Source organism: Rousettus aegyptiacus, unplaced genomic scaffold (assembly GCF_014176215.1).
Source record: "Rousettus aegyptiacus isolate mRouAeg1 unplaced genomic scaffold, mRouAeg1.p scaffold_m13_p_12, whole genome shotgun sequence".
Taxonomy (NCBI): Eukaryota; Metazoa; Chordata; class Mammalia; order Chiroptera; family Pteropodidae; genus Rousettus; species Rousettus aegyptiacus.
The window spans coordinates 18,042,128-18,069,127 of record NW_023416287.1 but is presented as its reverse complement, the minus strand read 5'-3'; the positions used below and the strand labels follow the sequence as shown (position 1 = coordinate 18,069,127).

The 27,000-nt window shown below is 52.4% G+C and overlaps 4 protein-coding genes across 5 annotated transcripts in view; 1 reads left to right on the top strand and 3 right to left on the bottom strand.

Annotated features, from left to right (window-relative positions):
• MMP24 (matrix metallopeptidase 24) overlaps positions 1-8,785 on the top strand; it is a 41,016-nt gene extending 32,231 nt beyond the window's left edge. The window contains exons 6-9 of the mRNA XM_016126405.2: positions 17-231; positions 2,315-2,453; positions 3,959-4,225; positions 6,118-8,785. Coding sequence (XP_015981891.2) covers positions 17-231; positions 2,315-2,453; positions 3,959-4,225; positions 6,118-6,455 — 959 coding nt within the window. The 3' untranslated portion in view covers positions 6,456-8,785. The remainder of the gene's footprint in view (positions 1-16; positions 232-2,314; positions 2,454-3,958; positions 4,226-6,117) is intronic.
• Positions 8,145-10,287, bottom strand: MMP24OS (MMP24 opposite strand). The gene is made up of 2 exons (XM_036229488.1): positions 9,798-10,287; positions 8,145-9,718 (listed from the first exon to the last, which is right to left on the bottom strand). Exon 2 carries the CDS (start codon positions 9,713-9,715, stop codon positions 9,560-9,562), a length of 156 nt encoding a protein of 51 aa, XP_036085381.1. The 5' UTR covers positions 9,716-9,718; positions 9,798-10,287; the 3' UTR covers positions 8,145-9,559.
• A 115-nt stretch (positions 10,288-10,402) lies between these two features.
• Positions 10,403-16,566, bottom strand: EIF6 (eukaryotic translation initiation factor 6). Of its 2 annotated transcripts, none has more exons than XM_016126406.2 (7): positions 16,453-16,566; positions 16,103-16,214; positions 15,883-15,968; positions 14,111-14,286; positions 13,388-13,564; positions 13,009-13,190; positions 10,403-10,664 (listed from the first exon to the last, which is right to left on the bottom strand). In XM_016126406.2, exons 2-7 carry the CDS (start codon positions 16,207-16,209, stop codon positions 10,655-10,657), a joined length of 738 nt encoding a protein of 245 aa, XP_015981892.1. In that variant the 5' UTR covers positions 16,210-16,214; positions 16,453-16,566; the 3' UTR covers positions 10,403-10,654. The 2 variants fall into 2 exon arrangements, with proteins under 2 accessions (XP_015981892.1, XP_015981893.1); XM_016126407.2 differs by lacking the exon at positions 16,453-16,566 and adding an exon at positions 16,424-16,442.
• Positions 16,567-17,463: 897 nt separating this feature from the next.
• FAM83C (family with sequence similarity 83 member C) lies at positions 17,464-23,998 on the bottom strand. Its single transcript, XM_016126403.2, has 4 exons — positions 23,208-23,998; positions 21,024-21,191; positions 20,683-20,807; positions 17,464-20,170 (listed from the first exon to the last, which is right to left on the bottom strand). The coding sequence occupies exons 1-4, from the start codon at positions 23,742-23,744 to the stop codon at positions 18,739-18,741; spliced, it is 2,262 nt and encodes a 753-aa protein (XP_015981889.2). The 5' UTR covers positions 23,745-23,998; the 3' UTR covers positions 17,464-18,738.
• Positions 23,999-27,000: the final 3,002 nt, after the last annotated feature.

The window sequence follows — 27,000 nt, the reverse complement described above, 5'->3', positions numbered from 1 at the left end:
CAGCCCCTCTCTCCAGGACCCCCAGCCGAGCCCCTGGAACCCACAAGGCCCCTCCCCACGCTCCCCGTCCGCAGGATCCATTCACCGTCTGAGAGGAAGCATGAGCGCCAGCCCAGGCCCCCTCGGCCACCCCTCGGTGACCGGCCATCCACACCCGGCGCCAAACCGAACATCTGTGATGGCAACTTCAACACAGTGGCCCTCTTCCGGGGCGAGATGTTTGTGTTTAAGGTAGGGCCAGTCGACTGGCGCTATCCGGGGTTCCCCTCCCACCCCTTCCCCCACCAAGAAGCCAGAAAAGGCTGCTGCTCTGGGGCCCGGACAGGAGCTGGCCCAATGGCCAGGACACGGGGTCTCTTCCTGGTGCTGCTGCGCAAATCGAGAGGGAGGGGGGAAGACCGGTGACCCTGAACCAGGGGTTAATGCTGGGGAAAACTGCTGGAGTCGGGTTTCTGGTCTGTAACTTTGAGTAACTCACCTTCCTTTTCCGGACCTCAGTTTCTCTATCTGAAAACTAGGAGAGTCATTCCTTTAACAAAGGGTGTATGAAGATCAAACGAGTAAATGGCTATGAAGATGGTGGCTTAGAGTAGGGGTTGGCACAGTGGTGGCTGCATTGCCTCTAGATCCTGCCAGAGCTAAGAGGCTGGTTCTGAGAGCTGCCTGATAGAAAGAGGGCCAGGCTACATCTTGTCACCCATCCTGTCCTATCACATTAAACATGGGCCGACTGGGGGGAGGGGCTGTTACGGTTTGGGTTCTAAAGGAAGCAGAGTCTGAGACAGTGTTTGGAATGTAGGATTGTGATTAGGAAGTACCTTTGGGATCAACATCTGTGGGAAGGAAGCAGGACTGGGCAGAGGAAGAAGATAAGCAGCAACTAGGCCCTTTGCAGACTCAGCCGCCCCTACAGGGGGCCTCTCTGGAGGTAGGTTGGCCAGTCAGAATTATCCCACATTGGGCCCCAAATAGCTGCACTTTATACTCCTTGCCTCATTCAGCCATTGGATAAGGGAGGGTGTGACCCTAGGGGAGCATTCTAAAATTGAGACCACCCCAAAAGGCTGACAGTTGAAAACTGCTTGCTGACCACACTCCCAGCCTCAGAGGCAATAAGCCCTCCACTGAAGAGGATCTGGGCAGCATGCCTCTGTCATACTGCATGGTTGCAGAGGGCTTCCCACTCCCCTCGTGGAGTTCTCCCCGGCAAGCTTTGAGCACTGAGCAAGAATCAGGTGCCCTGGGTCAGCCAAGTCCTGCCTCTCACCAAGTGGCTCTAGGAAAGTCACTTGGTCTTCCTTAAGACTCTGTATATCTCATATCTACTTGACAAGAGTTGTGAAAGTTAAAATAAGGTTTAAAAAAACTGGATGTGAAAGTTCTTTGTAAAACACTTTTAAAAAACCTCCTCTAGCTTTTATGCCATCTTTTATGAATCACATTCATTCTTCTGCACTCTTTGATCCTCCAACTAAACGGTTCTTAGACAAGTCTGGGTTTTATTATCTCCATTTACACATAAGAAAACTGAGGTCCTGGGAGGTTATGGCCTTGCCCAGAGTGCCTACCAACCAAAAGATGCAGTGAGACAAGGGACCAGTTAGAAGAGGAGGGCTTTTATCACGCTCTTGGCTGATTGATCTGCCATTTATTCAACATCGACTATGGGACTCCATACTGTTCTAGGCACTTTGCCTATAATCTCTCATCTTATCCACCATTATTACCCCCATTTGCAGATGAGGCTCTTTAGGTACTGTGCCCAAGGTCATGCGGCTGTAAGTGGAGGAACCTGAATTCACACCCAGGTCTTAGAGAAATTCCCATGGTTTGCTTCCCACGGTCCTAGCTCTGATGGATGGAGCCAGCCATTTATGAGGAAGGCACTCTGCCCAGGTTCAGTGACCACCTGAGCTTCCCACCAGCCTGGGGGGTAGCCCTGCTGACGTCGTGAATCTCTGCTGCCCTCGTGTGGCCACTCTTAGCGCCCCCAACATACATACTGCCCCCGCCCCAACCCACACACACACCAGATCCTGCATCATCCCTTCCGGCTCCTCCACACCTCCTCTCCACATCAGGTCTGTCTGCAGTCTCTGTCTCATGGCCCTTCAGGCAGCAAGAGCCATCCTGAGGCTTACACGAAGAGAGTTAATTTAATGAGCATCCTGTCTTTCTTACAGGGTTAGAAACAGTAAATGGACAGAATTCACAGAGGGTTACAAGGTTTGGGCCAGAGGAAAGTGTTGGGTTGTTGGGCTGAGATCACTGGGTTCAGAGGCTATGCCTCTTCCTCTCCTTCCTTAACCCTCAGGATCGTTGGTTCTGGCGCCTGCGCAATAACCGGGTGCAGGAGGGCTACCCCATGCAGATCGAGCAGTTCTGGAAGGGGCTGCCTGCCCGCATAGACGCAGCCTATGAAAGGGCTGATGGAAGATTTGTCTTCTTCAAAGGTAATGTGGCCTGTACGGAGGGATCTGGGATGGCTCCCTGCCCTGGGGACCCCCTTTCTCCATCTGTAAAATGGAAAAGGTGGGGTAGGCAGCAGATGCCCATGAGGGGTCCTTCTAGCCCTTACAGCGACATTAACATCTGACTGATAGATCCCTGCAGTCAGGCAATGCACGAACTGGGGAAATCAAGTCAGGGAGTGATTGCTGAAAATCTGTATGTGCCAAAGTTGGTGGGGCAACAAGCCTCACCTATATGAAGTAGAAGGTGGTACAGGCAATTGAAGACTAGCAGTGCTCCACGGAAGGTCACCCTATCAGTTCTGTAAGAGCCAGGAAATAGGAGGTCACACAGCCTGGAGACTGGAGAGGTCAGGGAAGAAGGAGGGGCAGCTAATAGTACAGCATGCTCACCCTGTGCTCACCCTGTGCTCACCCTGTGCTAGGTGGTTTCACTTCAATTATCTTGACTTTGACCAGACCCCCAGAAGGGTAAGATACAGACAGCTAGTGAAAAGTGAGCATTCCAAGGGGAAGGAACAACATGGGAAAAGCAGTAGTGTAGGAGCGTGCACATCTATTCAAAAGGCTTTAGAAGGCCCCCCAAACATCCATGGAGCCCCACATCTGAAAGCTGTGAGAAGAAGTGGCCTGGAAAGGTAGTTTGGGAGAGAGGCCTGAGGAGCCTTGGTGGCCAGGCCAGATTAGGCAATGCTCGAAATTCACTGGATGTTTTTGAGCCAGAGGGCAGGCAGAGAGCCAGAGGGCAGCCAGAGAGCCAGAGGGCAGGCAGCAGTCAGGGCAGAGGCAGGGAGGCCATTTCTGAGATGGTTGCTGGAGTTGAGGAGAGCGATATCTGTAAGGCCCAAAGCAGAGAGGAGCAGTGAGGTGACAGACAGCTAGAAGGTTAACTAGGCCTCTGGAGAGGCTGAGTTTTGAGAGGCAAAGGAGAGAGAGGATCAACAGTGATGCTGGGACTTCTTGTTGGGGTCCTGGGAGGCACGAAGGGTGAAAGAGGGAGCCCTCTGTGCTGAAGATGAGGAACTTCAGGAAGCTGACTTGGAAATGCCCAGGGGCTGATGGGCCATCAGGGTACTGGGTCTGAGGCCCAGGTCCACTGGAAGAGGGGGCTATGGGCTATAGCCTCAAGAGTTGGGTGTCACTGGTAGAAGGTTAGGGGAGTACTAGCATGCATGAATGGCTAAGGTCACCCAGAAATGAGAAAGTCACATAAAAGGAAAGAGGGTGGGGCATGGAGCCTGGGCAGCATGGGTGAGTTACCCAGGATGTGTGACTGGCTTCCGGCTTCTTGACCCCTAAGCTCTGCCTGGGCCAAGAGGCCTCAGTTTCCCACTGAGGAAATGGAGCAGGCCTACGGCTGTTTCCCTCTGACACTCTGGCTCTATGAACGGCTTCAGTCCAAGTAGAAGATGGGCAGGTGGCACTAGCCACAACCTCTGGTATTGAGTGTCTGCAGAAGGCTGACCCTGGGCTCCTCTTGGCCACAGGTGACAAGTACTGGGTATTTAAGGAAGTGACGGTGGAGCCTGGGTACCCCCACAGCCTCGGGGAGCTGGGCAGCTGTCTGCCCCGAGAAGGCATCGACACGGCTCTGCGCTGGGAACCTGTGGGCAAGACCTACTTTTTCAAAGGCGAGCGGTACTGGCGCTACAGCGAGGAGCGGCGGGCCACGGACCCTGGCTACCCCAAGCCCATCACCGTGTGGAAGGGCATTCCACAGGCTCCTCAAGGGGCCTTCATCAGCAAGGAAGGATGTACGTAAGGGCCCAGCCAGGTGGTGGTGGTGGGGGGGGGGCGGTTCTGATTTTATGTGGGTCTCAGTAGGACCCACAGGCATACTCTCCAGGTATCCATGTTTGAGAAACACCATCTAGTGGCAAAGACAACTGCCTCATATTCGCCCATGTTCACACGGTAAATTCTTACCAGCTACCAAGCCACAATTTCTCATCTGCAGGGATGATTCACAATTGAGAGATGTTTTCATAGACTGACTCCATTCCTTCAGACAGCATTCCCCAGTGGTCCTCAGGTGCAGTCTAGGGCTTCCTCCAGTTATCAAATCTGAAAAGCAATGGTGGGTGTGATGATTCTAAGGTGTTTTTCAAAAGGGTTTGAGGGTAGAAAGATGGAGAGAGAAGCCTTTTTTATTTGTGAGATGTTTTCTAACCTCCTCCTGAAGGCTGGACTAGGAGTTTCTCAAGAAGAGGAGCCAGGTCTTGCCAGGTACAAAGTGAGTACCCAGGAATGTCTGTTGAATACATGCCCACTGATCTGGTCAAAAGTACAGACTCTGGAACCAGCCTGGCTGGTTTCACATCCCACTTCCACCACTTACCGTAAGTTAGGGCAAATCACTTTTCTTATTCTCCTCGTCTATAAAATAGGGATAATAATGATACCTACCTCATAGGATTTTCTAAGAATAAATTATGTAGAGCACTTAGACCAATGCCTAGCAGCACATAGCCCATGCCATATAAGTTTTAGCTGCTATTATCATCATCATCGTTGTTTATATGTTTCAGTCAGGTTGTGTGGGAGGGTTGGGGATGGAACAGGGAACAAGACTCGCATTGCATCCCTGGCTCCCAGTCTAGAGGCAGAAAAATAAGGTGGCAACAAATGCTTTAAGGGAAAGAAATGCTGTGAGAGAGCAACTAGGCAGAGGGGGCCACATTAGAGAAGGTCATCAGGAGGACTCTCTGAGGAGACATCACTGGTAAAAAAAAAAAAAAAAAAAAAAAGCCAACAGCCACAGGAACAGAGCTGCTATTTGGTGACTCTCCTGTGTACCTAATTCTTTACACACATGGTTTCACTTCTGGGGGAGCCTCAGAAACAGATGACATCAAGGGCTTTGGCCAATAAAAGTCTCAGCCAGGGTGGGGAGCCAGCCAATAAGAGTCTGAGCACAATGTTCTGTGTCTGTGGACTGGCTGGATGCTAAGGCTGTTGCTGGGAGCCTTGGGTAGCTCCCCAGCCCCGCTGCCTTCTTTCCTTCCAGTCCTTCCCCTAGCAATGTCCCAGAGACCTTGCAATCTGTTGCGATGTGTGACAAGACAAAAAATCCCATAATTGTGAAGAGGTGGTGTCTGCTATCAACAGCAGAAATCTTGTCCCCTGCCTCCCTTGGCTCAAGCAGGAGCTGGACTGAGGCCATCAGCTATGGAGATGGTGCTGTCCGAGCCCTAAGTTAGGGGCTTGATCTGATCCGCATGAGGGTCCCTAGGGACACGGTGTGACGAAGCTGTGGCCACAGGCTGAGAAGGGTCCCATCTGGGAGGTATAAACTGAACTTACCAATTCTACTTAAAGCCCTGCAGTGGCTCCCCAGCACCCTTTGAGAATATGGGGTAGGCTGCTCCAGGTCCTGGGTGCCCCCTCTGCAGCTATACCAGTCATACCCCATGACCCAGCCACCTTATTTGCAGGACGTGCCAAGCACTGCGCTCCCCGCACCTGCAAGCATTCCTAAATGCTGCTCTCATCACTTCATACGCCCATCCCTCCTTCAGAGCTCCTCTGGGGCTCCTCCAGGGTGAGAGGTTCCCCTCCTCCACGCTGCCACAGCACCTCATGCCCTCTCACACCGACCCAGAGCAGGTGCATAGAGGAGTGGTGACGCTGGGCCGTGTTTCTACAGATTACACCTACTTCTACAAGGGCCGGGACTACTGGAAGTTTGACAACCAGAAACTGAGTGTGGAGCCTGGCTACCCGCGCAACATCCTGCGTGACTGGATGGGCTGCAACCAGAAGGAGGTGGAGCGGCGCAAGGAGCGGCGGCTGCCCCAGGATGACGTGGACATCATGGTGACCATCAACGATGTGCCAGGCTCTGTGAACGCGGTGGCTGTGGTCATCCCCTGCATCCTGTCCCTCTGCATCCTGGTGCTGGTCTACACCATCTTCCAGTTCAAGAACAAGGCAGGTCCTCAGCCTGTCACCTACTATAAGCGGCCAGTCCAGGAGTGGGTGTGAGCAGTCCAGAGCCCTCTCTGTCCACTCGGTCTGGCCAGCCAGGCCCTTCCTCACCAGAGTCTGAGGGGCAGCTCTGGCCACTGCCCACCGGAGCCAGCAGGGCCCTAGGCCTGGGGTCATGTAGTTGAAGTGGTGGGTGCACTGGCCTAGGCTGAGCATGGGGCAGGGAGTGATGGCGGCTGTGCCCCAGGGTGGGTGTCTGGCACCCAGCGGCCAGCCTTCTGTCCTGGGTAAACTACTCCCTACTCAAGGGAATAGGCGAGGCCCATAACCAGGAGGAGGCCCTGTGATCACTGCGTGTGGTGTCCATGAGGCACCATAGCTCTGTTCCTGGCTGGACCCAGCACCCTCTGTGGAAAGCCAGCACTAGCGCTCTCAGCCCCATCTGGGAGCAGCCACCAGTCCTGGTCCCCCTTTGCCAACACCTGCTGGTCAGATGTCCACCCCGCTCCCACCCCACTGTTCTCCAAGGCTTCAGGACCCCTGCTACCAAGACGGTGGGCAAGAAGCCTGGGTTTCCCCTGCTGTCATACAACAGATCCCTCAGGAAACCTGTTCCACACACCAGGGTCTCCTCTGAGACCCAAGATTTATGGTCACGTGCTGCAGGCAGGGCTGTGGCCCAGCTGGCTCTGACAAGGACCCAGCTGTCACATCTTGAATATTTAAATGTCCTGTCACAACGGTTTAAAGTCCCATTCTGCAAAGGCTGCTTGAGGCTTTAGGTGAATTAGAGGTGACTGTTGGTGATGAGGCCAGCGTGGCAGGCCCTCTCCCAGGTGATAAAGACCAAGGTGCTGTTAAGGACACTCTAATGCCCAGACACCCCAAGAGTGTGGCCCTGCACATGCGGCTAAAGGGCTAGGGCAGGAGCAAACCCCACTTCTGGAGGCTGATCTGAGTTTGTGACCATCCTCCACTTTCCTCTCCCCCAATTCCCCATCTCCGGCCCCACTCTAGCCTGTAGCTTGTGGCTTAGGGGCACAGACTGACTAGTTGAGGCAGAAATGACTCCAAGCCAACATTCTCATGGCCTTGGGGTAAGGGACTCAGGGTAGCTTTCTGAAGTGCTCAGAGTCCACACCCCCAGCTACTCTGAGGCCAATCAATCTCTTGGCCTGGAAACAGTATTCATATCACGAGCTTGGCCCTTGCTAACCTAGCTCATTGGGCCCATCTCCTGCATCATTCTTTGGAAAAGGGCACCCCCAACTGGTAGCGGCCCCAAGCCTAGGGGCCCACCCTTCACTGTCTCTGGCAGAAATCCTAGGGCTCAGCTTGCCTCACTCCAAACCAGTGGAGGGAGCCTTGCTTGTCACTGAGGAGCCCTAGGCAAGACCAATGGGTTCAGTGAGGCCCACTGGCTCTCTGCCAAATCCAAGAGGCAGTGTTAGTTTCCAGGGTGCTGGCAGGGCCTCAGATGCCCCCTTGGCCCTCTGAGCCTACATGGGCTTTGCCCCAACCCTGTGGACTCTGGGTCAGCTTAACCTGTAGCAGACAGGGACTTCTGCTGCCCTGGGAGCTGTCTCAAGCAAAATCTCTTGTCCCAGAGGCGCCTATTTGGGTCCACTGTGTTCCCTGTCATTTTCCTGTTTGTTTGTTTTTTTCTCATTTTGGCCAAGGGCGGGCTCCCTGGGGCGGGTGGGGAACAAAGGAGGAAATATTAGTGATTCATAGGTTTGTACAGTGTTTTATACTTTGCAAAGCACTTTATTAGCTCACACCTGTCCACTCACATGAAACTTGTGTAGGCCCTAGGAGGCCAAGGGTAGCTCTCATCGTGCCCTCAAATGAAGCACAGAGGCTGTTACATGCCCAGGCCACCCAGTGGGCTGCCTGGGCCTTGGGTCCCCCACCTGTGGATCTCTCTAGGGTCCAAGATGAGATCAGAAGTGTCTCTTTTATCCATCTTTTCCTGGCCTCCCTTCTCCCCTTCCTGGTTCCTCTTCACTCCTCAGGTTGGTGCTCTCACTTCTTGAAAGCTCTAGGCCCCCCAGGCTCCCCGTTGGCTCCTGGTACTACTGAGGTCAGCTGAGAAAGAGCAGGAGATGGAGGCAGGCAGCCCAGGCTGCAGATGTGAGGGATGCGAGGCAAGGCCCAGAGAAGGCTCAGCCTGGATGCTTCCAATATCGGATTCTCCTGCCTTGTGGTCATCTGTTTGTCCATCACCCCAGGACAGAGCAGACAGAGGGGCAAAGCACTGGGGGCCCCAGAGCCCAGCTTCCCCTCGGCCTGGGGACCATCACAGCATTTCAGTGTCAGTCACATTTTAAACTGATCAGCCTTTGTATAATGTTTTTTAAATCATTTCTAAATAAAAGAAAAATACAGAGTACGTCATTTCCCTTGGATATGGGTACAAGGATCAGGTAGGTTCTGAGAGTAGCCTATGAAGCTTCTGGGAGAAAGGGAACCGGGTGCTTTGGAGTGTCTGGGAGCTGCCCCATGCACCTCATCTGTTAGTCTAGCAATCAGAAGTCCCCTCTCCCCGAAAGGCTGCCCACAAAGGCCCAGTGTTACTGGGATCCCAGGAATACAGCCTGACAATGCCTCCCTGGGATCCAGGATGACGGAGCAACCTACCCTAGGAGGAGTACAGGAAGGGTCGCTGTGGCAAGGTCCTCTCTGAATTCGAAGTACATGGTGCCATGGCCAGGAACAAAAGCAAGAGCCGAGTCCTCAGCAATAATGGACAGATCAAGGGAGGTCAGATTAGCAGCTTTGGGGGCTTACCAAGAGCCCTAACCTGGTTCTAGAAGTCAGTGACAGGGAAGGCTGCCCCAGGACTCAGAAGGCTGGAGGCGTGGGGTGGTTGTGAGCACGAAGGTCTGAGCTGGTTTGGGTGCAGGCTGGGAAGCAAAACAATTCCAGGTGGCGGGAGGGGCCAGAGGTTACAAGGTGACCCAAGGCGAGGATATGGAGGCAGCCCTGCAGAGGCTTCCTTCCAGTCCCCCGCGACCTACTCCACTCTTCCTCACGTCTCCGGGGCGCCGGTCGTAGGCGGGGGTAGTGAGTTGAGAGACACCGGACAGTGGGGACAACGACGCTACCAGGCGAGGTGGAAAGAACGACAGGCGGTGGGCGGTGACTCGAGGGGCGTAAAGTCAGTACCAAGAGGTGCAGGCGATGAGGAAGCGCACGTCATCCAGCGGCCCCCAGGTGCCAGGCTCGGGCTGGGGCCGCTCAGGTCCCTCGGGCGCCGCAGGCTGGGGTTGCGCCGGCTCAGCAGCGCCCTCGCCGCCGCTCAACTGAGCGCCCATGGTCTGCAGGAGGAGAGGCCCGTCAGGCGCTGGGCCAGCCGCACGCCACCCAGCCTCCTCCCTGCTCCCGCCCGGCCCTCACCTTAAGATCCCGGAGAAGCTGGTCTGGAGTATCCCAGCGCCGGCCTCCACGCTCCGCTCACCCGTGCAGCCGCGTTGAGAAAGGCTGACGCCGTGACGTCACCGCACGCCGACACCGCCCTCGAGCTTCCAGCGCGTAGTTTCTGGCTCCGGGGGCGGGGCCCAACAAACGACCCCACCCCCAGCAACCCGCAAAACCCCGCCCCGACGTCCCGAGGACCCGCCCCACGCGCAGCCCGGAGACTAATGGCACGCCCACCCAAGTAAGTGTCCTGCTGAGGTTTGTCTAAGGCTTTCCGAGGCCAGCAACCTCCATCTACCTTGGATCAAAGAGAATAAGAGTGCCCTGTAGTAGCCAGGTGCCCCAGAGCCCTTATACAGGACTCTGCCCCAGAGTCCACACACCAGCCCAGGGAAGAACTAAGTTCTCATCCTTTGAAGCCATAAGTGTGAGGCCAAAGTTGCGTGGAAAATGTTGAGAACTACAGTGTGGAGTGGGAGACTGTGGAACTGAGGGGTGTGTGTGCCCGTTCTACCCCACCTTCCCCGTGGAACAATGGTGGGGCTGGGTGCAGATCGAAGCCGACAAACACCACATTCAGAACGGACAGAAGCAGATGCCTTTAATTGGGTGGCACAGAGAGGAGCCAGAAGGCCTGACAGCCAGCATGACATGGCAGATTTTTGCAGTAACTATAGATTCAGGAGATGGGCACAGGTGAAGAAGTGTTGGGTATCCAGCTACTCGATACCAGTGAGCTCTCTGCCACCTCCCTGCCAGAGACCGGGACAGACTGGGTGGGACGTGAAGAGGGTGCCAAAGTCCAGAGCCAGAAGCCCATGAATCAGCATGGAAATTCAGGTAAGGCTAGAGAGAGAGGAAGGACCATTGTCAGTAGGTGCTTCACAGACCACACCTCACCCTCTATTTTCAAGGTGCTTGCCTCCACCCTTACCCAAGGCCCTTTGTTCCAGCTCAGCCCTTAAGAGCCACACTCAAAGCCCCTTCCAGGTTCCATTGCTCCTACGAGTCACAATCCAGTCTAGAACTCTCAATGCTTAAAAACTAAAACTCCTTCCCTGCTCAGGTGAGTAAACTCAATAATTTATTAAAATTGTTACTGGTCATAAATCAGAGCCCTAACCCTAACCCAACAGACATTAGAGAAAGAAACAAAGGGCTCAGACAGGGGAAGGAACATGCCTAAACCACAAATCCCCTCATGGCAAAGCTCAGGCCAGAACATCTTCTAGCAGGTGATAATCATGTGCATTATAAAAATGACATACACATTTCTAATGGCCTGACACCTTCATTGTAAGGTCTCACAGGCACTTCAAACTTAATATGTTCAAAACCAAAAGAAGCTAATGAGTTTTGTCTCTTCCTTTCCAGTACTCATTTCTTTATCTTATCAAACTGCAGTGCTGACCAGTGCTACTGACTGTAGTAATTCTGCACAACTTTATTGGCAGTTTCTGAAGTATTAAATGCAACATCTGCTGTAGTTTTTTAGTAGGTACCAATGATCAGGTTACAGAAATTTCTATTCTTAGGTTATTAAGAGGTGTTTCTGTTTTGTTCTTTAGTTAAATGATTAGTGGTGTAAATACTGTCTTCTTAATGAGATTCTATATTTCAAAAGGGCAGGGCAGGTGTATTTTATTCATCACTATAACACTATTGTCTGGCACAGAATAGGTGCTCAAAAAAAAAAAAAAGTTGTTGAGCAAATGACAAAACCACAGATATTACGTTCCTGTTCAGACCCTTCCAACTGCTCTCTAGTGCTGACAGCACAGTTTGTCAGTGTGGTCTCCAAACTGTCCCATCAGAATCACACAAAGAAGCTTATTAAAATAACCATGGTTGGGCCCCATTCCAGACAAAGGAAATCAGCAGCTGGGGGTGATGCCAGGAATCTACATTAACAAACATCCCAACACAGACCAAAGGTCAAAACCACAGGCCTATGGGTCAAAACATCTTGACATGGGGAAGAGGGGTTGGAGGGCTGAGTGAAAAAGGTGAAGGGATTAAATACAAATTGGCAGTTACAAAATAGTCATGGGGATATAAAGTATAGCATAGAAAACATAGTAATATTGTAATAACTATGTATGGTGTCAAATAGACTTATTGCAGGATCCTTCTGTAAGTTACATAAATGACTGTCTACTATGCTATACACCTGAAAGTAATATAATATTGAATGTCAACTGTAATTGGAAAAAAGAATTCTTGACATGGACATTCCGAGTTCTCAGTCCTCTGGGAATACTTTCCCCCTTCACATCCTCCACACTTCTCCATCTCTGCCTGAAGTGCTTCCCCACTGTCTACACATATTCAATTATCTACTCATTTCCTGAAGCCCAGACTAAAGGAACTGTTCTCCATGAAATCTTCCTGGATCCAAAAAAGTGTCTCACCAGAGCTTCCCAAGCCACTTACGGTACCTTTTAAAGAGTTATGTGTGCTACAACTTCTCTCGCCTGCTACACTGTGAGCCCCTCGAGGCAGGAGTAGCACTAAGTTGCCTGACTATCCCACATGGAGCCTTGCCCGGAGGGATCAATGAACATCAGATGAATAAATAAATGAAGGGAGAATGAAGAGAAATTTTGGCCACAGTAAACAGGAAGTGTAGTACTGGGCATTTGTTCTACTTTGCAGTTTCTATTCTCATAAAAATATCTGCTTCTCTTCCAAAGAAAGAAGAGATTCTAGAGCTTCACACCCAGAATCTCCAGGGTTAGGGCCCAAGAACCCACTTTAAAAAAACCACACACAAAAACCCAGATGACTGTGATTTTCAAGCGATCCCCACTTCCATAGTCGTCCTCAGCTCCTAAGAGCAACCTCCCCTCCTTCACTCAGTCACAGTTCTTTTTTCTGTCTCAGTCTGCTGGCTCAGGACACCGGCACACAGGCAGATACAAACCATAAAACAATTTAATAAGTGATAAAATCAGACAAACCAGAAGGAAGCTTTGCCCAGAGAGGAGATATACTGAGCCAAGTCTTCCAAGACAGGGATGAGCAGATACTCAGGCAGTACTTGCTAGCTCTATACCTTGTGACAGCCAGAAAGTGTGTAGGTATGCCCTCACATCTGAGGAGAACCTACTGGTATGAATACAGTGTGGCTCCCATTATAGGTGGCATCTCCTTCCCTTACCCTCGAAAGGCAGAAGAGAGGCCCAGATACCTGTCAATGAGGGAATCCCGCATGCTGGTAGCAATGGTGCTAGGCTGGGCTTCATTCAACTTGAAGACACTCTCCACCACCGATAGCTCTGTGCTCGTTGTGTCCAGGCCACAGAAGGCACACCAGTCGTTCACCACCATCCCAGCAGCGATCACCTCGCTGCCTCGGTTTACAGTGCCCGCCTGCCAAGTGATGGCTCAATGTGGATCATAGCATCAACAACCAAAGTCTCTCCCATACCTAATGAGGACTCTCCTCAAACCCTGCCCCTGAACTGCAGCCCCAAACCCAAATTGTGACATGTAATAGCCCAGACTCCCAAACCCTGGGCAAAGGGATATGCATCAGGAGACAGAGGTCACAGGAAAAGAATGCTTACCACAAGGGGGACCTGAAGAAGAGAGGACAGCTCATCTTGGTCTTCAATGGAAGTCTTGGGATGTACCAGCCCTCCTTGATTGCTGAAGACACAATAGCTTCCTACTAGCACCTGGTCAGCTACTGTCTGTCTGAAGACTTCCACCTTGAGTACATCAGCCAGGATTTCTTCTGTTTCCTGTCAAAGGTACTGTGCTCAGGGCCCAGAGCTTGGAAGCCAAAGAACCTGAGGCCCTCCATTCCCCAAATCACATATGGCTTGATGCCTTAAGCCCCTCATTCCTCTGCTATGTAGCTGCATATGGAAGCCTCACCCAGAAAAGCAGAGGATACGGCCTGGAGCAGAGTTCAGGCATGCTATGGAGCCCCTAATATCTATGTGTGCCCTGAACAGCCAGAGGCTGGTCTCCACACCATACTCTTCCCTCTAACCCACACTCAAGAGTCAACTGTCAATCATCTCCCCTGGCCCTGGCTAGAGGACCTGATAAGTCAATCTCCTTGATTCTGAAGGATTAATACCGTCTCTAGATTCTGTCTGACACTGACCACACCACAGAAGGCCTCTACTACCACTATTCCAATGAGTACCTAAAATGCAAGAGCCCAGGTATAAAGAGAAACCACAAGAAATACCCCTAATTCCTGCCTGCTAGGCAAGAACAGTGTCTAACCACTGACTAGACTAGTCCTGTGACTCTTGGGCTAAGCTAGGCTGCCTTACCCTGTCCAGGTCTGGGTGGACCAAGGCCACGTAATCGTTGCAGGTGGTGACATTGCCCAGGGCTGAGAGCCGCTCCTCCACCCGCCGGATCTGCACTGAGTCTGGGAGGCAGTTGCGAATGTGTTGCAGCTCCTGGTCGGTGGTGTTGTTGGGCACCAGGAGACCATGCCTGTTCCCTGGAGAGACCCAAATTGGGAGAGGGCAAGGAAGGACCATGAATACACAAAATGCCTGCTCAGTCCTGGGGACTGAAGATACAACCCAGCCCAATTAGCTTCTCCAGGAAAGCCTCCGGCCCAGACTCCAGCCCTTCAACTCACTGATCCATACAACACCCAGGTGGACTGGAAGTCCCAATGGGCAGGCTAGAGATGGCCTAGGAGTCTGTCCCAACACATTCTACCCACTTTTGTCATCATCAACCAGGGGACTAGGACTAGCAGCTAGGGGTCCTGGCATTAGTTGTAAATTTTATTACTTAAAAATTGAGATGATAATAATAATAATAATAATAATAATAAATGAGATAACACTACACACCTACCAGAATGACTAAAATTTTAAAAACATCAATAACAAGTGTTGGCAAAAATACATGGAGCAACCAATAGGAGTGTAAATCGGTCAACTGCTTTAGATAATTATCTGGCATCATGTATTACACTGAATATTCACATACCCTGTGACTCAGCCATTTTCTCCTAGGTTTTATATATCCAATAGATATACATACACGTGTCCCCTAAAAAACACAGCAGCACTATTTATAATAGACCAAACTGAAAACCACCCAAATGCCCACTGTCAACAGAATGGATAAATACATTGTGGTATACTTACATAAAACGTACTATACAGCAACAAGAATGAACAAAATACAATTATATTGTGACAGCAATGACTAAACCTCTGCCTCCCTCTGCCTGGACACAGTTCCATGAACATCTGAGCTCTGAGATACTCCAAACATAAAAAAAATAATTATAATAAAAAATTTTTTTAAAAGACTACCAAAGGTCAAGCTAAATTCTCCCTTGTTACATAACAACTTGCTTTAAGTCCTAAGGTCATAGTTAGGGTTAAGTGTGTTTTGCCTGAATAAGAAAATACTCAGAGGCCAACATCAGCCTGATTTTGATAAAAAAAAAAATAAAGGAACAAACTCCTTTACGACTCCAATGAGCAGAACTAGAAATAAGGAGTGGCAGTGAAGGGAGGCAGATCCAGTTCAAAGAAAGAACCAGTGGCCAGAGTCAACAGTGCTGAGAAGTAGGAGGGCCCGTTGGGATGCCACTCAAGAGACACGGTCAAAGGAATTTAAGATTTAAATGGATAACTAAACAAGCTGATCCAGAATCTCAGCTTTTTAGAGGCAGAAATGGATGTTCAGAAAGAAGTAGCAACTTGCCCAGAGTCAGTGACAGGGGAGAAATGACATTCCCATCTTAGGCGTGGAACTTGGTGAGTCACTTGAGTTCTGAGTCTCAGCTTTCTCACTAGTCAAATTAGGCCAATAATTCCTACTTCCCAGGATCTTCGTGGAGAAGGAATGGAAACAAGTCTAAGACTGAAAGCACTTGATGTTATTTGTCCCTGATCTACTGACACTTAGGCTGCGGTTAGGCCCAGGCCTCATTCATTCATTCTGTAGTTTCCCGAGAGAATAGAAGAAAGCCTGGAAATTCTTGGGTGTCTCGAGGTCCCCTCCAAGGGTATAATTAAAGGTGCTGGGAGGTTCCACTCCCACCCTCGTTCTCTTCCACCTGGCTTACCCACACACATACGACCGATGATACGGCAGCCGGCGATGGACGCGTGCACCACAGGGATGGTCTCGGCGAGCTCGCCCTCGAACACACTGTAGAAACGTGATCTCGGTGGTCACAGGGATGAGGAGCCTGAGCCCTCCCTCTGCCGGAGCCTCTGACTTCCAGCACCCCTCCCCACCACCCATCCGCGCACTGCCCGCGGGCCCCGGGGCTCCCGCCTCACCTATAGAAGTTCTCTGACCCCCCGATGGCCACCAAGCAGTAGGTGTTGGTGAGTTTGGCAAAGCAGCCGACCTCACAGTTGTTCTCGAACGACGCTCGGACCGCCATGAAGCCTGGGGATGGTCGAGTGGGGAGTTCAGGGCTGGCGGATCCTCTCCCAGCCCCAGGTCCTGGTACCCGGGCCTCGGCTCCTCAGGCCCCACGGCGACCCCGCCCTTCTCGGCTCCTCAGGCCTTCGGTCCCGCCCACTGGGCCCCTCCAGACTCTCCAGCCCTGAACCCTCCGGCCCCCACCCCTCACGATCCGGGGCACCCGAGCTGACCCTTCCGGTCTCCCTCCACGCAGACTCACCAGGTAACCGTAAAATCCACACGCGACACCAGACCCTTCTCCGCCCTTAGTATGTTTCCGTTTCCGTCTCCACCTGGGAGACTTCCGGGCGAGTGCGACGCACCCTGCCGCGCATGCGGCCACACTAGCTCCATCCTCTGGGAAGAGTCTGTGGTTGCAAGCGGTCGGACGCGAGGCCGCCTGCCCACCCCCAGGATGCTCTCATTCCTTCCTTCCTTCCTTCCTTCATTCGTCGCTCACTCATTCAAGAGCTTTCTTGGAGGTACAATAAACCGAGACCTGTGGCTGATCGGACGTAAAGCATAAGAGAGGAGGAGCCAGGGATGTCTCGCTGATGAATCGATGATGTAGGTATTTACTGAAGTAAAGCCTGAGGAGGAAGAGGAGGTGTGGGTGGGGACAGTGACCAGCTAAGTGTGAGGTGCAGGACAGACGTTCAGGCTGGATCTGGAGCCCAGGGGAGAGTGAAGCGCTGAGATTTGCGGCTGAATCCTGGGGTGAATGAGGTCACCCATGGAGAAGGTGAGACTAGGTGAGAAGTGAGACCAGGACAGAGGCTAGAGAAGGCGTAGAGAGAAAAGTAGAGGAAACAAGTCTGAAGAAGGTACTTGAGAGAGGGGAGGATGGATAAAGCAGGGTCTTAGGGAGGGTCCTGAGTGGGCAAGGGTGGGGGTGCTGACTGGCTTCCACTCTGTGCCCCTTGCATGTGCTTGATCACTCAGCGGCCACTTTCTATCCCTGGGATAGATGGTGGTGGTTAAGGGATATGCGCTTGTGGATGAGATGTACTTGACCCACAATCTGTAGGATCTTCAAGAGCCCTGGGAGCTCTCAGAATGTCACAGTGAGGGCAGAAGACGCTTGGAGCCCTTTTCCTCCCCTCATCCCTCCTTTGGCCATCCACATTCTACCAGGAGCCCTTCTAACTGCCTCGAGCAGTGCCCTCCCCCTCCACCCAGCACTTACTTCCATAACTCCACCTTCAGGATACACCAAGCTGCAGCTGAGTCATAACGTGTCTGCTTTTATTCATTTCTATCATGTATAATACTATTTCTGGCAGGGGGTGAGGTCAGAAAAAGGACCCACAACTTGTCAGAGCCTGTGCTTCAAGGAACACTCAGGAAAATTTGTGTGTGTGTGTGTGTGTGTGCGTGTGTGTGTGTGTGTGTCAGAGTCTAGGTATACGTATTCTCTGCATACTTCCCAGTTCATCTCAGACCCACTCCATCGTTCCCCTCCCTGGGCTCTCTTCACCTGATTCCCTCTACCAGAAATTCCCAAACCCTCTCCTCTATCTGTCCAAATCCTCCCCATTCTTCAAAGCCTGGCTCAAAGGCCGCCTCTTCTAAGAAACTCCTCATGACTCCACCGTCACCACAGCTCTCTGTCCTTCATTCCCTACCACGCTCTGTCACTGGTTAGCCTTTAATTAGATACAGCCTTGTTTTGCTGGCCAGTGGTTTATGCATTTAATCCAGGGACTGTGTCTGATTTATTTATCAGCCCTATGGCATGCCCAGCAGGGCGGGGTACACTGCTTCGCTACAAGAAAATACTAGTTGGTACGTGGTGTGTGTGTGTGTGTGTGTGTGTGTGTGTGTGTGTGTGTGTGTTTAGTGCATATTTATGGTCTGTGGATCCTAACAGATCTACAGTGTGACTGAATGTTTATATTTTATGTAGCCATTCATTTAGCCAAATGACATTTATTGTGTCTGTGGGTGTGCAGTTGTGGGTGTGAACACTGTGAATGTGTTATGAATATTATACAGGCATTTGGGGCATCTCTATGATGTACATATTTTGTGTGCATGGGGTCATATGAACTGTTGATATCGTGTGTCAAATCTGTGCAAAACCACAGTCTTAAGAGTCAGAGACACAGGTATGGGCTCTTACTCTGCCATTTCCTTAGACCTGATTCTAAGCAAGTTATCCAACTCTCTGGGCCTCAGTTTCCACATTTTGAAAATAGGGAAGATAACACCTAAGATCCTAGAATCGTATATCTACTAGAGGGTACTTTGTAGGTTGTTGTGAAGATGAAGGATGAGAAGTAACCATGTGAAGCGCCCAGCACAGTGGCAAATGACATTATGGGTTCCACTTTCCCATGTACGTGTGTATGTGTGTGTGTAAGCAAGAATCCTGAGCCCAGGGAGTATCTAAACTGGGTTTCTAGACATCCTCTCCTCCCCACACAGCCTCTGCCTGATCTTCCACCCAGAGCAAACCTATAGTCTCAGCAGATGGAGGAGAAATGTATCTCTGCAGGGAGCAAGACTAGGACTCAAAGCGGCTTCGGAGCAGCTTGAACTTGGACTTGTTGTACTTAGTGATGAGGTCCAGTTTGCTGTGACCCAGGGTCAGCCGTTTCTCATCCCCAGATGGTCCATTGCTACTGCCATTGTGATGGCCACCTGTGGGGCCCCCAGGAAGGCCAGGCTCAGTTCCCTGCCTGGCACCCTGCAACTGATGATACTTGGTGATGAGGTCCAGCTTGCTGTGACCCAGAGTCAGCCGCTTCTCATCCTCAGAGCCCACTCCAGGCTTGCGGGCAGGACCTGGTCCAGGGAGACCATTGGGCCCAGGCCCCTCAGCCCGGAATGGGCCAAACTTTGTGATGAGGTCCAGCTGGCTGTGGCCCAGGGTCTGCCGTCGCTCATCTGGACTCTGCTTGCCAGCTCTGGCCGGGGACTTGGCTTCAGGGGGCACTCTGGAGCCCCTAGCCTTGGGGTGCTGTATCAGGAGGTCCAGTTGGCCATGGCTGTGGTTTGAAGACGGTCTCTTGTCCTCTGGGGTCCGATCACCAGGTCTGAGAGACCCTGACTCAGGGGCACTCCCAGCACTCTGGGTCCGGGGCAGGAGATCCAGCTGGTTGTATCTCTGATTTGAGAACAACTTCCTGCCCCCTGAGGTCTGTTCTCCAGGCCAGAGGGAGCCTGAGTTGGGAGTTACCCCAGAATCAGGGCCTCCTGCTTCTCGAGCTCTGGGGAATGGAGTGAGGAGATCCACCTGGCCATTACTCTGACTCAGAGACACTTTCTTCTCCTCCACTGTCTCCAGGGCTGTGCCAGGTACCCAGCGGCCTTGTGGGGGGCTGGGCTCCTGGCTTCCTGGGAGCTCATCCTCTGGGAGCTGGGACAGGACTGGGACACCCCGGGGGAAGGGGAGGAAGGGGCGTGGGGGATTAAGCAGAGGTGATCCTACTGCCCTGGTCAAGGGGCTGTTTCTGTTGTGGTTAAGGGCAGGGGAGGACTGGGACCATGGGGATGCCCCCAACTTGCCCAGGTTGGCTCTGTAGGGTCCTGGTGGGGAGCCATGGTTAGGATCTGACAGCTGACGTTGCAGGAAGGGTTGGCCACTGGCCTCACGACGGGCAGGGCCCGGAGATGAGGTCCCCATACCCATATCACTGCAGCCACCGCCTCCTGGTAGAGTGAGGTAGGAAGAGCAGCCAATGAGAGGGGAGCGCTTGATGCTGCTGAGGCTGGTGCTGGATGGTGATGAGGACATAGGGCTTGAGATTCCAGGCCTGAAGGCCTGGGCCACTGGGGGAGGGCACAGTGCCCTGGGATCCTCACCGCCGCAGAAGCCCTCCACAGGCTGTGACTCAGCATACAGACAGCGGAACTCCCGGTCAAAGTCTTCCACGATACAACCCCTCAGCTGCAGGACCATGCTAGTGTGGGCCTGGCTGCAAAGCCAGGTGAAGCTGGAGGCAGAGGGTCAGGGTCAGGAGGCAAATTGCAGGACCCTGGGGCTAGGCAGGTGTCACAACCAGAAGATCATACCAAGACAACTCTACCACCATGAGGGCCAAATGAGGGGCGGACCTCTGAGTCCAAGGTCTGTGCAAGTCCTAGCCAGCTCAGTGGCCTTGGACATATGGTTTTCCATCTCAGGATCTTAACTTCCCCACCTGTAAAATGGACCAGGGGCAAGTTCCCTGAAGTCCCTCCAGTTCCAAAGTGCAACGGTTATTTTCAGTGTCAACGGCATTAAAGTCCTCCCACTAAGCTAGCACCTCCCAGTCCCAGCCTAGGGCTGTCTCGCTACCCACACTGTCCCCTGAGCCCTGCACAATGCCTGGTACGGGGCAGCTGCTCAGTTCATGTTGGAAGAGATGGATGGATGAAGGAAAGTTCCAAGCTGCCAGATCCCGGGTGCCTTTGTCAGCCAGTGGCCCAGCCCCAGGCCCCTCTCCCCTGCATCCCACTTGCTCACCTGAAGCTGCCCGCCACCACCTGCTCACAGTCGATGATGACGAACTTCTCCAAGGCCTGCCCGGTGAAGCGGCGGCCTGCTTTGCTGCAGTATGTGTCCCCACATGTGCTTCGCACACGCATGTTCTGGACCAGGGAGGGATGAAGGTTGGGGGCTGACTTTGAGAAAACGAGACTCAAGCCATGTCTAAATCCCATGGGGTGTCTGAGCCTTAAACAGCTAAGGGAATCCACTTCCCCACTCCTGTTGACCCCCCGATGCTCACTGACCACCCAACTGACTCTTCTGCCCTTTTGACTCCCCACCTCACCCCCTGGTTATAGTCTCTGTCCCTTACTGACCGGCAGGTGCCCCCCATTGAGGTCCATCTTGTAGCACATCTCCAGGAAGTGCCTCAGGTACTCTTGAGCCAGGAGAAGGTAAACGGGGACACCACGCCTACTGGAGGCCTCCATGAGGTCACAGAGGAGCTCCATGTCGGTGAATACGTCCATCACCACAGCCACCACCTGAGGGAGGGAGGGGAAGCTCAGCACTGCCCAACCCAGGGGTAGGGGCTGGATCCCAGGAAAAGAGCCCTGGACTGAAAATCAGGCCAGAGCCAGCGAAAAAACTGAATGGGAAGGACTTTTAGTGATGACCTAGTCTAGGGAGTCTTAACTTAGACACAAGGTGGTTTCACTGTCTTAAAGTCCTTTGTGTGCATTTTCCCCCCCTAAGGACAGAGTGTGTATCATAAGATTCTCAAAGATGTCTGTGGATCAACTGTACCAGTCTAACACTCCACTCTGCATATGAGGAAACTGAGGCCCAGAAGGGGAAAAGAGTCAGAAGCAGAACCCAGACCCCAATTCCCAGTCTAGGTCTTCACTCTCCCCACTAGCTCTGTCTCAGGGACTGTCTGAGGCTCCCTTCTCAAGGATCAGAGTGCAAGCCAGTTACTGGGGTCTTCAATGCCCTTTGCCAGACCTGCCTCAGTTTCCCTGTAAAGCTACAGAGATCCGTGTGACACCTTATCCCCACAGACTCCCTCACTTCCACCCATGCCGGGTGGTACCAGTTTTTCTGCTCAGTTGAGGGGCTGGTTCCTGTGGCCTCCCTCATAACGGGCTGCCTCAAAGAAGCTTTGAAAAACCCCTGGCACCGCCACGCCCCCACGTGTCCCTTCCCATTGCGTATATCTGCTGTAAAAACCTCCTCTCCTAGTCCAGGCTGAGAAGGAGGAGGCACAGAGCAAAGCCCTCCAACTGGAGCCACACAGAACCGTGTTCAAACCTGCTACTGCTAGTAATACAGCCTTGGGTGAGTTGCTTCACTTCTGGAAGCCTCAACCCACTCATCTGCTAATGGAGATAATGACAGCTACATCTCAGAGTTGTGGAGAATTAAATGTGAAAATACTCGACACACAACAGAAGCTCAATGAATATTCCTTTCCTGCTGCCTCCTTAACAACGAGGACATGGGGTGGCAGGAGAAGGAAGCCCTTGCCGAGGTCACTCAGTCAGTGAGAGCCCAGAGCAGAAGCCTGGCTTCTGGCCCAGAGGTGGAGGGTCTAAATGGACGTGAGGAGGCAAGGCTCTGGGGAATGCCCTAGTCCATGGCACAGGCCTGGCCAGAAGTGGGGGGAACAAGAACAGGCAGAAAAGATCAAAGAAGCAGGGGTGACGACAGCAGCCACAGGGCTACCACACTAATAACCCCATTCCCGGTGCCAATTAGGCCTGGTCCTCCCCTGCCTGAGGTGCAGGCAGGTCTTCCAGGCCGGCTCATGCTGGTGGGATCTCAGCATCCTGGCTCCCGCTCTCTGCAGCAGGCGCCCTCTGGGCTGCTTCCCCAGACAAGGACACTGAGGCCAACCTACCTCAAATCCTGCCTGGGGTCATCTGCTTCACTCTCTTGTCTCCTGAGTCAGAGGTTCCCTTCTTTGGGCCCAGCTAGAGATACAGTGCACAAGGGGCAAGGGGCAGATGGGGACGTGCACCAGGTGGCAGGGCTGTGCCTAGGGCCCAGGGCCTGCATCAGGACCACTTCTTGCCTCCCTGAGCGCTGAGCTCTTCACCAACTGAGTGGACCTTCCTGAGCAAGCCCCAGCCCCTCTCTGGCCTCAGTTTTCTTCTGTGTAAGTCAAAGGGTGGCTCAGATGTTCGCCAACGTTGGAGTTCTTAGTTTGGAGATCATAAACCTTTTTGAGAATCTGATAAAGGCCACAGACCCTCTCCCAAGAAAGAAGCAGGAAGGATCCCTCCCTGCAATATGGACAATTTGCATGCATTTTCAGGGTGTTCGTGGAGTCCCTGAGGGCCACCCACTATTCCCCGCTTATCCATAATGTTGAGTGCCAAGGGGTTATCAAGGTAAGTAAAACACTTGCACCCTCTAAGAGCCTGTGATCTGATAGAAGACAGAGGTTCTAGACCCAGGGCTGCCCCTAAGCTGCTGTATGTCCTTGGGTTTGTCCCTTCCTTCCCCTGGCCTGTTTTCTATATCTGTGAAATGAATGTCTGGAGAGGTGAGGGCCTTACCGTGCGTGCCTGACTAAAGAGGAAACGCAGAAGGTCTTTGATGTTCTTAGTCTTGTCCCGCTGAAAGTGGACCACAGCCTGGGTGGGGCCGAAGCCTGTGGCCTGTGGAATCTCAGGCCAGCCCAAGTCCAGGTCTGGGGGGTCTGTGTCAGAGGCCATGGGAAAGTAAGTGCCTGAAGTGACTTCGGAGATCAGGCTGAGGCGGTCGGGCCCTGAGGCCTCCAGTCCCCGGGCCTCACCAAGCTCAGGACCCCCACGCACATGGCTGGTCATGTAGTCCACATCTAGGGCGCTCAAGAAGGGCAGTTCTCGCTCCTCAGAGATGACCCGCAGGTAGGCGGCCTCGCCCCGCTCCAGAAGGGCATCGGTTGCCAGCCGGGCGGCCTCGCTGTGCTGAAGCACCAGTGGTGAGCTCTCCCGCCACCAAGGCCGCTTCAGCTCCTCCACCCTGCCCCGCAGGGATCCTGCCATGCCCTGAGCTCCCGGGCTCCCAGGCCCTAGGCCTCCGAACATGCCTGTCCACCTGGCTGCTGTCATCCTCCAACGGTCTCCATGGCCTCTGTCCTGGGCTGGCTACAGCAGGAAGAAGATCCCAGCAAGCCCGTCTCCTGCCTCTCCACCCCGTGTGTGGCGGGGCCCCCAACACGTTGCCACCCTAAGTCAGAGAGCTAAGCTCCGCCTCATTGCCCCTGGCTTCTGGAACCTGTCAGGTCAGCCCCACCTGTCTGCCTGCTGTTAGGACTTGCCCTCCCAGGGAAAAGTCCGTGGTAGGCCCTCAGCACACTCCTGCCCTCATCCCACTCCCGCCCCACCCTAGCATTGCCTCCCCCATCCCCACCAGGCTCCTAGCAAATGCTAACCTCTCAGAGCCCCCGTGAGGTTGTATTATGGTTCAGAGGGGCCTGGGCCTGTGCAGGGACACGCATGCACGCACACACACACGCACACACGCGCACACCACGTGCATACACTAGGGTGGATGAATGACTCAAGACACCAAGGAAAAGACGTGAACATACAAGCAGACAGGCTGACTGACATACTGAGAGTTGACAAAGGCTAATATGTGCAGACCACACATTTGATCACACTTCAACTGACCCAAACACGAATTCAAAGAATGTCCATACCCCAAACCTATCATGATGGATATTGCAAGCCTCAGCACACCTGCACACAGGCCCTAAATAAGAGCTGAAGGGAGTGTCACACAAAATTGCCAAGGACATCACCAATCTGTCCCCTTTCTAGGCCTCTTTTTGCTCCTATAACGGCCCTGCCATTCTCTACCTCCCTAACTGTGGCACTCACTGTCTCCTGTCCCAACCCCACCCAGTTCTGAGCCCATTCTCTAAGAGTCTAGAATAGTGGCTCTCACCTGAGAGTCCCCAAGAATGGCCAGGATGTGTTAAAATGCAGATCCCCAGGCTCCACCCATTTGAGTAGGCTTCTGGAACCTGCCTTTTTAACAGGTGCCCTTGGTGCATCTGGGGCAGTGGGCTGAGGCCCACCCCTGAGGAGTGCTGTTCCAGATGGCTGCATTTCCAACACCTTCAACTCTGGAGAAGTTCTCGTCCTGGTGGGGGCCAGACCACGGCCTTCCTCTCCTCCTCAGGAGTTGAGTATTAAATGGTTAGTGAGAAAGGTTGTTTCAGAGGCTAGGAGAAACACACTGAAATGTTAGGAGGCAGGAAGGGCTGGCAGATTTCTTATCTCCACTCTTAAACAAGGGCCAAGGTCCCAGAGTCCTGAGCAGCATAGGTGGGAGGCATTGCTCTGGGGAAGGAGAAGGGGGATCAGCAGGTGGCAGCTTGTTGGGGAAGCAGGGCAGGCAGAAGTGGTCACAATGGTGCACAGTGCCAGCCTGAGGGACCACCTTTCTATGGAGAGACGAGGCCCAATGGGGAGGGCCAGGAGAGCAGGAAACCTAACGCTGTGTCCCAAGACCCTGGTTAGTACTGATTGCAACTGGTTTATCTGTGATCATGTCTAGAGCACAGGTTCTTCTATGTCCACAGAGCTTCATACAGAGCCCAACACATGCACGGGGGGCAGGAGGGAGATTTAGGGGCCCCCTATGTTGACCTGGGCCCTGGGACCAAAGATGAATGGGACTGGGCTTTGTTTTTAAGGCATCTAGAAGTGAGAGGACAAGGCCAAGGAACATTCCGTCCCATATCAGAGTTAGCAGCAGAAATTGGAGCACCAGGTGTTCAGAAGAGGCCCTTCCCTGGGGCTGGGGAGGTGTGTGAGGGGCAGGGGTTTGAGTAAGCAGAGCCAGACTGTGGGTGGGTAATGAGCTGTGGGGGTAGCCGAGGTGGCAGGGCCTTCATTAGGGCCTTATCTCCAGATTTGTCTAAGGGGAGAACCAGGCTTTATCTGGGTTGAAGTAGTGCTCCTGGGAGGGGAGGTAGCCCTGTGTCTCTGTTGCTGAGTTCCTGTGTTTATCCCTGAGTGTGGACATATCTACCTGATGGTATATATTTTGGGCTCTGTCTTTTTTAAACTTCTTTTTTAATTGTGGTAAAATGCACATAACATCAAGTTTACCATCTTAATCATAACATAACATAAAGTTTACCATCTTAACCATGTACAGTTCAGTGGCATTAAGTGCATTTACATTGTTGTGCAACCATCACCAACCACATCTATCTTCAGAACTCTTTTTCTCTTGCAAAACTACCCTTTAAACAACAGCTCCCCATTTCCCCCTCTTCCCATCCTGGTAACCATCTCTCTACTTTCCATTTCTATGAATTTGACTACTCTAGGTACCTCATGTAAGTGGAATCACACAGTATTTGTCCTTTTGTGACTGGCACATTGCACTTAGCAAATGTCCTCAAGGTTCATCCATGTCGTAGCCTGTCTCAGAATTCCCTTCCTTTTTAAGGCTGAAGAATATTCCATTGTATGTATATACCACATTTATCTATTCACCCACTGATGTACACTTGGGTTATTTCTACCTTTTGACTGTTGTGACTAATGCTGCTTGAATATGGGTATACAAATTTGGCTCAGTATTTTTGCACATTTTCCTCCATGCCCACATTTGCATTAAATTCCATTTTTATAAGTGAAAAACCACTGAATATTGGCAATTTCCTATGGCTCAATTCAACATATATATCTATACCTGTGCAGAACTGTACCTATGCGTGTATGTACATGTACATACTGAATATTTGTACATCTGTTTGGCTGCCTTCAAGTATCTAGCCACACGTCACTGTATATTTACCTGTGTGCGCATCTGTGTGTATATATTTATGTGTGCATATCTGGGTGTAGATCTATTTGTGTGCATGGGTGCCTGGGCAGTGGTCTTTATCTTTAACTCTGGACTGCAAGGATGGGAAGACTGACTTGAAGGGCTCTCTGACATCTTGATAATGAAAGTGTGTAAATTAAATCAAATCCCCTAGGGCTGCAGGACTGGCAGGCCCTCCCAATGGGCTGAGTGGGTAAAGGGCAACAAGAGGGTAGATGGATGGATCCTGGCCATGGGTCTGGGCTTAGGGGTAGGGACCCAGGGTGATGGGAGCCATACAGATAGCTAAGCCCAGCCCCTGGCTGCAGTGTGTTGGACACAGGCCCCTTAATAACTGTTATTAAGAGAAAGAAAAATATTTTCCTGTCCAGGAGGTGTGTCAGGCGCCTGCCTGGCATCATTCTGCCCTTCTGGGAGCCATTTAGCCTTGTCCTGAACAACTTGAGTGGCGCCTGGGCAGGTGACTATCCTGCGGGGGTGGTGGGAACAGAGGCTGGGCTGCAGCCCTCCAGGTAC

What these genes read in the sequence shown, in the direction of transcription:
- FAM83C (XM_016126403.2), bottom strand. Translation starts at nt 23,744, where the DNA reads ATGACAGCAGCCAGGTGGACAGGCATGTTCGGAGGCCTAGGGCCTGGG. An exon ending in TCTTTAGTCAGGCACGCACG is followed by an intron (nt 21,192 to 23,207) that starts GTAAGGCCCTCA and finishes TCCCTCCCTCAG; the next exon opens with GTGGTGGCTGTGGTGATGGA. An exon ending in GTGGTGGCGGGCAGCTTCAG is followed by an intron (nt 20,171 to 20,682) that starts GTGAGCAAGTGG and finishes CTCTGCCTCCAG; the next exon opens with CTTCACCTGGCTTTGCAGCC.
- MMP24OS (XM_036229488.1), bottom strand. Translation starts at nt 9,715, where the DNA reads ATGGGCGCTCAGTTGAGCGGCGGCGAGGGCGCTGCTGAGCCGGCGCAA.
- EIF6 (XM_016126406.2), bottom strand. Translation starts at nt 16,209, where the DNA reads ATGGCGGTCCGAGCGTCGTTCGAGAACAACTGTGAGGTCGGCTGCTTT. An exon ending in TCCACCCAGACCTGGACAGG is followed by an intron (nt 13,565 to 14,110) that starts GTAAGGCAGCCT and finishes TACCTTTGACAG; the next exon opens with GAAACAGAAGAAATCCTGGC. An exon ending in TTCTTCAGGTCCCCCTTGTG is followed by an intron (nt 13,191 to 13,387) that starts GTAAGCATTCTT and finishes ATCACTTGGCAG; the next exon opens with GCGGGCACTGTAAACCGAGG.